The sequence below is a fragment of the Canis lupus genome, chromosome 3, assembly GCF_011100685.1.
Source record: "Canis lupus familiaris isolate Mischka breed German Shepherd chromosome 3, alternate assembly UU_Cfam_GSD_1.0, whole genome shotgun sequence".
Taxonomy (NCBI): Eukaryota; Metazoa; Chordata; class Mammalia; order Carnivora; family Canidae; genus Canis; species Canis lupus.
The window spans coordinates 59,257,257-59,269,534 of NC_049224.1; the positions used below are offsets into that span (position 1 = coordinate 59,257,257).

At 49.9% G+C, this 12,278-nt stretch overlaps 1 protein-coding gene across 1 annotated transcript in view; it reads left to right on the forward strand.

The window, feature by feature from the left end:
* LOC119871306 (epididymis-specific alpha-mannosidase-like) overlaps window positions 1-6,860 on the forward strand; it is a 30,742-nt gene extending 23,882 nt beyond the window's left edge. Inside the window, 5 exon segments of the mRNA XM_038533694.1 lie at window positions 1,033-1,173; window positions 3,063-3,513; window positions 4,135-4,241; window positions 5,611-6,362; window positions 6,721-6,860. Of these exon segments, the coding sequence (XP_038389622.1) occupies window positions 1,033-1,173; window positions 3,063-3,397 (476 nt within the window). The 3' untranslated portion in view covers window positions 3,398-3,513; window positions 4,135-4,241; window positions 5,611-6,362; window positions 6,721-6,860.
* Window positions 6,861-12,278: the final 5,418 nt, after the last annotated feature.

A 12,278-nucleotide genomic window follows, 5' to 3' on the forward strand; every position in this document is an offset into this window, starting at 1 on the left:
CTCCTGAGAGGGGGATCTGATGCACCAGCAAGTCGGGCTGCTCCAGGCTCTGTCCGTGGTCCCTTCCAGGAGGCTGGGAGCCCCTTTCTCTGATGGGGATGTCATCCTGTCTGAGTGGGCCCCGAGACTAGGTCGGCATCTCACACTGCCCCCCTCCCCGGTCTCTCTTGATTGAAGGGGAGAGAAACTGAGCGTTCACTGGCTGAGCCACCAGGAGGCTCTGTTGCGAGGTGTGGGCACAGGCTGTGGGGAAGGGCAGGGGTGCCATGGTGCTCAGAGGCTGGAACCTTCATGATGCCACCCTCCCCCCCACACTCTCAGCTGTCCTGCTCCCTGCCTGCAGACCTTCTACTCCTCCTACAGGGATGAGGCTGTGAACCGCTGTGCCTTGCGTGTCCCCTCACCAAAAGGGACCCAGCCTCACCTTTCCAGGCTCAGGTGCTGGAGTCCCAGGGAAAGCTTCTGATTGGTGCTGAGAGGAGCACCTGGCCTGACCCCAGACCAATCACTGTGGCCGGAGGGCGGGGCGGGACCGTGTCCCAGCTGAGCCCAGGGCTGAAAGGGCATCTCCTGGAAGGAAGGCCTTGGGTGCTTCTGAGCAGGGGACCAGGAATGACAAAACAAGGGAGGAGCTGACATCCCAGAGGTTGAATTGAAACCGAGGCTCTGTGTGAACCTGCCCTGTGATCTAGAACAAACCACATCACCTCTCTGGGCGGTCGTCTCCCCATCTGTACTTGGAAACAGCTGGACTAGAGATTCAGGATCCTTCCAACTCTTAGACTCTGTGGTGTGGGCCCCTGGCCGTTTGGGAGGGAAGGCATTCAGGTGGAAGGATGTCCGTGAGCAAAGGCTAGACGGGGGTGCCCGAGGCGCTTGGACCAGCAGGGGCTTCAGGCTGTCCTCTCTCAGGGGCACGAGTTGGCAGGAGCCGGATTGCCCGGAATGGGGGCCAGAGTGTGCACAGCTCCCAGTGCCAGGAGGAGGCGCGGGGCCCAATCCTTGTCCTGGCTCTGTGTGTCTGCCCTGCAGAGTCTGCCCAGATTTTTCCAGGCCCCCAGCAGCAGCAAGAAGCCGTGACCCTGCCCCCAAGTCTTCACCTGCAGATCCTGAGCATCCCGGGCTGGAACTACAGCTCCAACCACACGGAGCACCTGCAGGATCTCCAGAAACGTGAGCCGGGTGTCCAGGGAACCAGAGTCACTCCTCCCTCCCCATGTCAACCTGGCCCCACGCCCATCACCGGACAAAGTGGGCTCCTCTCAGAGCTGTCCTGGCTCTGCATGGTCCCCTGTTCCCCTTATCTGCCCAATGGGGAGACCCAGGCCCACAGAGAGGCAGTGGGGGGACCGGTGTCCCTCAGTAGGCAGGACACCCAGTCGGCAGGGCCCCAGAGGAGGACCTGTCCACACCCAGTCTCTGAGGATCCCTTCTATCCCCACCACCAAACCCCAACCATCGTCCACCTTTGCCGGATGCTCAGCCTGCCGTGGAGTCTGCTTCCTCAGGGACTCCTCCTGGAGCTGGGAACAACTGAGTCCCACTCATCCTCTGAACTCAGGAAGCCTGACTATCCGGGGCTTCCATTCATTCACTGAACAACTGTCTCCTGTGCCAGGCAGTGGGTAATCAGCAGAGACGATGGTAGGCAAGGACCCTGGACTCACAGAGTTCTCAGACTAGACAGGGAAGCTGCCAAGTCACCAGCCAGTGACATTAATGTTCACAATAAGCCCCCAGCCCGGCCTGATGGAGATGACACCTGCCATGAACTGACTCATCCTGTTGCCAAAGCTCCAGCTGCACCTTATCTTCCCCTTGGCACTGTGAGCAGCTCACAGGCAGGGCTGGCTGCCCCGCAGGCACCCTCTTGTCCCCAGAGCCCCACCAGGGCCTGGCAGGCACCAAAGATGGCTCAGTAGGAATCCTCAAATTAAGAAGGAGGGAAGGAAGGAAGAGGCAACAGGCCAGATAACACCATCTGATCTAGTGGATCTCTGGGACCCTGGCACATGTCTGTAGCCAAGGAGCTTTCTAACACTGAACCCCATCATCAGGATCCCCCCTTGTCATAGAGGACCCTGGACCAGCAGCCTCTCCTACAAGGAGGAGCATTCCCTTCCCCCTTCTGTGTGTGGCCACACACAAGACAACTGGTCTCCTCTAGACAGCTGGCTCCCAATAGGAGGAGAGGGGTCTGGCCTGGGGGTGTCCCCAGACTCACTGAATGAAAGTCCCTCCTCCCTGGGTAACAGTGAGTAAGAGACAGAGGGATAGGAGCCTCAGGGATGCAGTGAGACACCCTCACTGCTGTCCCCGAGCTCAGGGCCACCTTATCAAGTAGGTATGTGGTCATGGACATCAACCCCACCCCCACCCCCACCCCCAACCCGACACAGACAACGTTCCTGACCCTGGGGCTTGAATCCACAACCACCGCCCTGGAACACATCCAAGAGATTTTACAAACCCCTTGTTCTACAGGACCCAGGAGCCCACATTCCCCCGACCCAACACAGCCTCGTTCCTCTCTCCTCTGTGCCACAGGTCCAGTCGGCTCAGCAAATGGCCCTTGTCACTGTGGCCACCAGGGTCCCCAGCTGATGGAGGCCATATTCAGCACCTGCTTCCTCCTTCCCGGGGATAAAGAAGTTTGTGCAAGGGCTACATCCCTCCTGCTCCCTGTGCCTTGACCTGGGAGGGTTGGGGCCACACTACAGCACTCAGGGTGCAGGGAAGAGCAGTCCAGCAGGCACTGGGAGGCTTAAGGATGAGCCTAGTGAGGAGCACAGCAGCAGACGAGGGCAGAGACTTGCAGGCACCCCTCAGCATTAGTCCCTGGGTGTGGGGGGAGGCCTTGGAGGCTGCCAGATCTGGGCTGTAATCCTCCGTCTGGTGCCCACCAGCTGTGTCTTTGGGCAAGTGACCAGACCTCTCTGAGCCTGGTTTCCTTGTCATCAAGGAGGGACCGGGTCAGCTGCCTCCCAGGGAGGTGGAGGGTAGGAAGTGCTGGGCCCGGACTAGAGGATTTGGGGCCAATGTGGGTCCTTCTGTCCCTGAAGGCCATCGAGGGAAGGCCAAGGCTGACCTTCGCCGTGTCCTGCTGCGGCTCCACCACCTGTATGAGGAAGGCAAGGACCCAGTCCTGTCTCAGCCAGTGAGGGTCAATCTGCAGATAAGTGCCCTCAGATCCCTGGGACAGGCCTCCTGGCTGTGGCCTGAAGGCCCAGCAGGGAGACAAGCCCAAGGTGAAAATCCCCTCTGGCAAAGATGTGGGCAAAGAGATGGCTGTGGGAGCTCTGGCTCAACCTGGAGTGGGTGCTGTTGGGGGCGCAGGGGCACCTCACCCCCTCTTCCTTCATTCTTGTTGTTTCTCCTTCCTCTGCTCCCTTGCTGAGTCACATTGTCCTGCTGCCGGCCTTCGTCAGCGTGCTGACTCTTTGCTTCTGCTTGTCCCTGTGGTCACCCACCTCATGGACCTCCCAAGCAGATATATTGGCAGAAGCTGGAAAGGTAGAGGCAAAAAGGGCCTTGCCCCTCTGTGCTTTCTTCTCCCGGAAGCTTCTCCAGAACCTTCCCACCTCCTGGACAACAGAGGCTCCCTTCTTTCAGGCCAGAATGGGCCACCTGCCTCCCTCCCTGCACAGGAGGAGGGATAAGGATGCTTACTTGGCACAGGGGAGGGATAAGGATGCCTGGCCTCATCCCTGGGACTGCCCGCTGAGCCATACCAGGTAGAAGGGGTCTGGATGCTGGAGGCAGCTCCTGTGTCCACCACCCCCAAGTGTGCTCCTCCATTGCAGTGACTGGGGAAGCATGCTGGTCCTGGCATCCAAGGAAGATGACCTAAGACATAGAAAAGCAGCATGGAGGGATGGGGGATGAACAACTGCCCACCTGATAGGCTAATATAGAAAATGGTCAGGTTGGGGGGTTTGTTGTGCTTTAAATAAAAAATGCATGTGTGTCCTCATCTCTAAAATGGGGACACAGTTCCTGTCTGGGGATCTGCAGTAAGAATTAAGGAGGAAGTGTGTTGTGCCCAGGGTGAGACTGCCCCCCCCCACTCCTGCTTTACCTGCTCTGATCTGGGGCTCGGGGTAGCTCACCCTCTCTGTGCTCCTATCTCTGCAGGGGCTGGGGTCCGTGGGGCAGTGGAGGAGCGTTCACTGACAGGACCTGGGATGTGAACACACTCCACTGCTGGAGCTGGAAGAGACAAGAGCCTCCCCACCACAGAGGTTTGGAAGCTCCTGGTTCAGGCCTTGCCTGGGAATCCCGGCAGCCCCCAGCCTGGCTCAGAGGTTGGGCCAACCTGTTAGATCCAGCCCTGCCCCTTATGGCCTATGGGACCTTGAGCAGGCTCCTTAGCTTCTCTGAATCTGTCCCCTCCTGAATCTACACAGGTCAGTGTGTGTGGGCATGCCTGCATGTGTGTCCGTAGACCACACCCCCTGCCTCTGTCCTGGCTGAGTCATGACCTGGCAAGCATATCCCAGGGGGTTCTGACATCTGCCATGCTGTGCCTCACACTGCACACACCATCAGCTTCTGGGGGACTACAGGCATTTTGTGCCTCTCGGTCTTTCCCATGCTGTTCCCTCTGCCTGCAAGGCCCTGTGCCTTTCCCTCTGGCCTGCTCCTACTCAAGCTTCTATGGAGTCCAAAGCTGGATCAGTTTCCTCCTCTGCTGTCCTCTCCCCCTCTTTCCTGTTTGTTGTGGATCTTCTCTGTGCACTGCACATAGCATAGTGCCAACTACATAGCTGGACATTTAGTCATGTGGATGGATGGATGGATGGATGGATGGATGGATGGATGGATGATGGATGGATGGAAGAATACATAGATGGATGGGTAGATGGATTGCTAGATGGTTGATGGATGATGGATAAGATGATGAATGGGTGGATTAATGGATGGATGGATGGATGGATGGATGGATGGATGGATGGACGGGTAGATGTGTAGATGGATGAGGATGATAGATGGATGAATAGATAATGGATGGATGGATGGATGGATGGATGGATGGATGGATGGATGGGTAGCTGGATGGTTGAGTGAATAGGTAGATGTGTAGATGGATGAGGATGATGGATGGATGAATAGATGATGGATGGATAGATGGATGAATGGATGGATGGTTGATGGATGGATAGGTCTATGAAAGTGTCAGTGTTTGAATGAGTGAAAAGGATGGATTCTTGGACAGACTGATGGATCTTGGATGGGTGGATGGTTGGACAGGTGGGTGGACGAATGGATGAAGAAGTTTCCCTCCCATGGTTGAATTTAGTGGAACCCGGTAATACAAAGAGCAGGCACCACCAGATGACCTGAGGGAGAAAGCTTTAGGCATTGAATGTTATACCCTATGGGGAATGAGGCCATGTATGGCCAGGACCACCTACCTATTACCCTCATGGGAAGGCAAGAATGCAAGGGAGCCCATGGCAGTGGGAGTCCCAGCAGGAGGAGGGCACCCAAGGGCCTTCATGAAGAAGCCACAACAGAGTGGAGGCAGGTGCGGTATATGAGGGGGCTGCTGGGTGGAAACGTCCTGGGGAAGCAGGTACCTCTAAGGACAGACCGCTTCTGCTCCCCCAGGCAGCCCCAGCTCTCACTCAACACCCCTGCAAGGCACCAAGGTCACCATCTACCCGAAGGAAATCCGGACATTCTTCGTTCACTTTCATAGCAGTAAGCCCAGGGCAGGCTCTGAGGCCCCAGGGACCCCAAGAAAAGGAAGATGACCTAAGACATAGAAAAGCAGCATGGAGGGATGGGGGATGAACAGCTGCCCACCTGATAGGCTAATATAGAAAATGGTCAGGTTGGGAGGTTTGTTGTGCTTTAAATAAAAATTGCATTATACAAACCCACACTGTCTCCTCAGGCGCTAGAGCTGGCCTCACCCAACCTGGGTGATATCTGTGCATACATCCACACTCCCCATGCATGTGCAGGAGTCTTCAGAAAGCTCCCATAAGGCAGTGAAATACCCAGCAAGAAAGCAAAGGCACCTGCCACACAGGCCCCATCCCCTCTCACCCAGGCCACCAGTGTTACTTGTGGGCCTAATTTGTGCCTCCTGATGGGGTGTAGGGAAGGGTACTTCAAGGTCAGGGGGCCTTCAGAGCCCCTGGGTGTTATGGGAGCCTGGTGTACATTCAGAATGGCTATGGAAAGGTTACCCCCAGGCCAGGGCAGGAGTCATAGAAAGAGCAGGCTGACCTGAGTCCTGAGCCCCAACAGGCTGGATGCTGAGAGCAGGTGGCAGGATCTGCTGAATATTTCTTTCTTTTCTCACTTCATGGCTGCTGGGCGGCCCTCCATGGACTGTGTCAGAAATGATGCAGGTATCTGATCTCATGTGACATTCTCCTAGGACAGGGACCTGGGGTGGGAGTTGGAGCCTGAAGGGGATTCCCAGCACCTTCAGCTGCATGAGCTCCTAGCCTCATGGGACCAACAGTCCAGGAGAGTGTCCCTTGCCATCAGAGGCAGCCTTAGGGGCCCTTCCTGTGTAACCTCATTGCCATTCCTGTGTGTGCCAGCCTCTGTCCTGGGTACCTGACATGACCTGGAAACCTCTAGCACATTATGTGGTCTGGGTTCCTGACTCTACTTAACTGATGAGAACCATGACTTGGATTGCTCAAGTCCCTCTCCCAGTGTCACTGGGGACTAACACCCTGGCCCTGGCTCCTTGTCCAGGTGGCTGCACTGATATATCAGGCTGGAGGGACCTAAGATGGGACCCAGTGGAGGCCATAGCCACACACAGGATGGTGTATCCACTATAGCCTTCTAAGGAGCTGCAGATCTTGAAGAACCTGAAGGAAAGCTGAAAAGAGACTCCTGGATGCTGTCCTCTGGAAGGTGAGGCATCTATGTGGCTGCTGACACCAATTCCAGGCCCATGAAGGGTGGAGGAGGTGATAGCAATGACCACTTATGGGCCTGAGTCCAAGGGGCCCCTCTGACCCTCAGCTGCCCTAGCCAGGAGCACGGGAGAGAATTAGGTATGGCCAGAGGATTCTGGACTCATTCCAAATAGAAAGCCACAAAGTCCTGCCCGGGCTGTGGGTGGAGGAGGACTCCAGGCATGGGAAATTTCAGGAGTGTCAGTGGCTCACAGAACATCCCTGACTAGGTCACTTTTCACAGGTTACCTCATCTGGACCCTAGAAGGAGCAGTCAGAGATGACCCACTTTATACCTTAGATGCTCTCAGGATCTGCGTGTAATAGAGATCCTTCTACAGAGTGAGTCTAGGGCCAGACAGGTGCCCTAGACCTCAGACTTCTTTAGATCTTAGAGATAAAGTGCACATGTCCTGTGTCAAGGAATACCCTGCATTGGATCTGGGGCAGTACCTGTGATTAAATACTGCCATGGGCTGAATTGTGTCTCCCAAAATTTGTGTGTTCAAGTCCTAACCACCTAACCGCTCAGAATATGGCTGTATTTGGAGATAGGGTATTTTAAAAGGTCATTAAGGTAAAATGAGGTCATATGAATGGCCTCTAATCCAATCCCTATTTTATGCTATTTTATTTTTAAAGATTTTATTTACTCACTTGAGAGAGAGAGAGCGCAATCGAGAGCAATAGAGAGCATGAACAGGGTGCAAAAGCAGAGGGAGTGAGAAACAAACTCTCCAGTAAGCAGGGAACCTGACACGGGCTGGATCCCAGGACCCTGGGATCATAATCTGAGCTAAAGACAGGCGCATAACCCACTGAGGCACCCAGGCGCCCCTCAATCCTTATTTTAAAGGGAAATTAGGGGGTGCCTGGGTGGCTCAGTAGGTGAAGCATCTGCCTTTGGCTCAGGTCATGCATGATCCCAGAGTTCCAGGATGGAGCCCCGAGTCAGGCTCCCTGCTCCCTAAGCAGGGAGCCTGCTTCTCCCTCTCCCTCTGCCCCTCCCCCTACTTGTTCTCTCTCTCTCTCTCTCTCTCTCTCTCTCTCTCTCTCTCTCTTTCTCAGTCTCAAATAAATAAATCTTAATGGGCGTCTGGGTGGCTCAGTGGTTGAGTGTCTGCCTTTGGTTCAGGTCGTGATCCCAGGGTCCTCGGATTGAGTACCACATCAGGCTCCCTGCAGGGAGCCTGCTTCTCCCTCTGCCTATGTCTCTGTCTCCCGTGTGTGTGCGTGTATCTCATGAAAAAATAAATAAATCTTTTTAAAAAAGAAAGAAAGAAATCTTAAAAAAAAAAAAAAGATTAGGATGCAAACAGAAGAATGACCATGTGAGGACACAGGGAGAAGACAGTCGTCCACACTGCCAGGAGAGAAGCTTCAGAAAGACACCAAACCTGCCCACATGCTGAGGACGTCAGCCTCCAGAACCCTGAGAAACAAACTTTTGTTGTTTAAGTCTTCAGCCTATGTGACTTTATTCTTGGGACCCTGGCCAACTGACACAAACACTGATATTTATGCAGTGAAAACATGATTTTCACAGTAAATGGAATAATGTAAGTGCTACAAATGTCCTCACATCATCTCAGCCAAGGTTTGCCATCAAAGGAAGTAAGAAGAGATGTTTCCTTTTCAGAGCTTTTTGAGTTTCAGAATTGCAACTGTGTAAGTGTGTAGCTGTAAGTAAACGCATCATTGACTTATAGGAAATGCTAAAACACGAAGTGTATTTAGTAGCCCCGCATCACTGTCCATCTTCCACTTGTATTGCTTTTAGAGTCTTGAGTAAACAAATCTCTCCAGGTACCACCAAGGAAGGGCAGATACCAGAGGGACCCAGGAGGCTGGTAACAAGGCCAGTGACAAGGTGAGACGGTATGGTGAGCATCAGGCCCTGATGGGCCCTGTGCAAAGGAACCCACTGATTGGCTTAGGAAAATGTACTTGACACATCTTTGAGGGAAAAACAAGTTTCAGACCACCCTCATATTTGTTTCCCAGGGATAACATTTCAAAGTACCACAAGCCGGTGCGCTTAAAACAACAGAAGTGACTTCTCTCATAGTTCTGGAAGCCAGAAGTCTAAAATCCAGGTGTCAGCAGGGCCAGGCTGGGCCCTGGAAGTTCACAGGAAGGATCCTTCCTTGCTCTTTAGCTTGTGGTAGGTCCAGCAATTCTTGACATTCCTTGACTTGTAGATGCATCCCTCCAGTTTCTCCAACACTGCCATGCTCACAGGACCATCTTGCCTATGTGTCTCTTCCTCTCTTCTTACAAGGACACTAATCATATTGGATGAACGTGATTAATCCACCCTACTCCAGCTTGACCTCAGTTGATTACTTCTGCAAAAATCCAATTTCCAGATAAGGCACTGTGGATCAGGACTTCAGTGTATCTTTGTAAGGAACACAATTCAACCCAGTACAACCCTGGATAGTACAGTTTGTGTCTCTGTGTGATGGATATGTATAGAGAGATCTCCAGGTACCAAAAGGTTTTGGGAGATCCCAGCAAAAATTTCTCAAAAATACCTAAGATCTTTGTTCTCAGGAACAGATGGGACTAACAGATTATAACCATTGCCCTTGAGCATTATTCATTGTTCATGATAGCCATAAATTGTAGGTAACCTGAAGATCCATCCCCAGCAGCATGGATAAATAGAGAGTGCAGTGGGTCTCAAAGTGTGATCCCAGGACCAGGAATATCATCATTACTTGGGAAGCTGTTAGAAATACAAATTATAAAAAAAAAAAAATTATCAAGGTGCCTGGGTGGCTCAGTCAGTTAGGCATCTGATTCTTGATCTCTGCTCAGGTCTTAATCTCAGGGTCATGAGTTCAAGCTCCGCATTGGGCTCCACATTGAGTGTGGAGCCTACTTTAAAAAAAAATTTTAATGAAGAAAAAGAAATATGAATTATCAGGGGCTCCTGACTGCCTCAGTCAGAAGAGCATGTGACTCTTGATCTCTGGGTCATGAATTGGAGCCCCACATTGAGTGCAGAGATTACTTAAATAAATAAAACTTTTAAAAAAAGAAAAGAGGGACGTCTGGGTGGCTCAGTGGTTGAGCGCCTCCCTTTGGCCCAGGATGTGATCCTAGAGTCCCGGGATGGAGTCCCACATCAGGCTCCATGAAGAGGAGCCTGCTTCTCCCTCTGCCTGTGTCTCTGCCTCTCTCTGTGTGTCTCTCATAAATAAATAAATAAAATATTTTTAAAAAGAAATACATATTTTAAAGATTTTATTTATGTATGAAGGACACAGAGAGGGAAAGGCAGAGACACAGGCAAAGGGAGAAGCAGGCTCCATGCAGGAAGCCTGATGTGGGACTCGATCTCAAGATCCCGGGATCACGCCCTGAGCCAAAGGCAGATGCTCAACCACTGAGCCACCCAGGCATCCCAAGAAATACACATTATCAGGTCCTCCTCTAGACCAAATAAATCAGAAACTCTATGGTGGGCCCAACAATGTGTTTTGACAAGTTTTCCAGGTTATTCTGATGCAGGCTCAAATTGAGAATTACTGACATAGAGCAATCAAAATGAATGAACTATATTTGCAGATGACGTGATACTATATACAGAAAACTCTAAAAACTCTCCCAAAAATCTACTAGAAATGATAAAGGAACTCAGTATGGTTTCAGGATACAAAATCAATGTACAGAAATCTGTTGTGTTTCTAATAAACACTAATAATGAAACAGCAGAAAGAGAAATGAAGAAAACAATCCCATTTACAATTGCACCAAGAATAATAAAATACTGGGTGCCTGCGTGCGTGGCTCAGTGGTTGAGCATCTGCCTTTGGCTCAGGTCATGACTCCAGGGTCCTGGGATCAAGTCCCACATTGGGCTTCCCGCAGGAAGCCTGTTTCTCCCTCTGCCTATGTCTCTGCCTCTCTCTGCGTCTCTCATGAATAAATAATCTTAAAAAATAAATAAAAATAAAATACCTAGGAATCAGCTTAACCAAAGAAGTGAAACACTTGTATTCTGAAAACTATAAAACACTAATAAAAGAAATTGAAGATAACACAAAGAAATGGAAAAACATTCCATGCTCATGGATTGGAAGAACAAATATTGTTAAAATATCTATGTTACCCAAAGCAGTCTACACATTCAATGCTATCCCTATCAAAATACCAACAGCATTTTTCACAGAGCTGGAAAAAACTACCTAAAATGTGTATTATGCCACAAAATACTCCAAATAGCCAAAGCAATCATGAAAAAGAAAAACAAAGCTGGAGGCATCACAATTCCAGACTTCAGGTTATATTACAAAGCTGTAATGATCAAAACCGTATGGTACTGACACAAAAATAAACACATACATCAATGGAACAGAAAAGAGAAATAAGCCCACAGTTATATGGCTAATTAATCTTCAACAAAGGAGGAAAGAATATGCAATGGGAAAAAGTCTGCTCAATAAGTGGTGTTGGGAAAACAGCACAGTAACATGCCAAAGAATGAAACTGGACTATATTCTTTTACCACTCACTAAAATAAATTCAAAATGGATTAAGGACCTAAATGTAACACCTGACACCATAAAATTCCTAGAGGAGAACACAGTAACTTCTCTGACATCTCCATAGCAACATTTTTCTAGGTATATCTCCTAAGGCAAAGGAAACAAAAACAAAAATAAGCTATTGGGACTTCATCAAGATAAAAAGTTTCTGCAAGTGAACTAAACAATCAACAAAACTAAAAGACAACCTACTGAATAGAATATATTTGCAAATGACATCTGATGATAAAGGTTTAGTATTCAAAATGTATAAGAAAAACTGATACAACTCAAGACCCAAAAAACCCCCAAATAATCCAATTTGAAAATGGGCAGAAAAATAATAATAAAATAAAAATAAAAATGGACAGAAGATGTGAACATACATTTCTCCAAGACAAACAGGCACATGAAAAGATACTCAATATCACTGACCATCAGGGAAATGCAAGTCAAAACTACAATATCACCTCACTCCAGTCAGAGTGGCTAAAAACAACAACACAAGAAACAACAGGATGTGGAGGAAAAGGAACACTCATGCACTATTGATGGGAATGCAAACTGGTACAACCACTCTGGAAGACAGTATAGAGGTTCCTCAAAAAGTTAAAAATATCCTACAGTCCATTAATTGCACTACTGGATATTTACCTTAAAAATACAAAAATACAAAAAAATTTTAAAAAATTAAAAATACTAATTCAAAGGTATATATGCATATATATAACATACATATATATAAATAAACACATCCTATGTTTATTGCTGCATTATTTACAATAGCCAAGACATGAAAGCAACCTGTCTATTG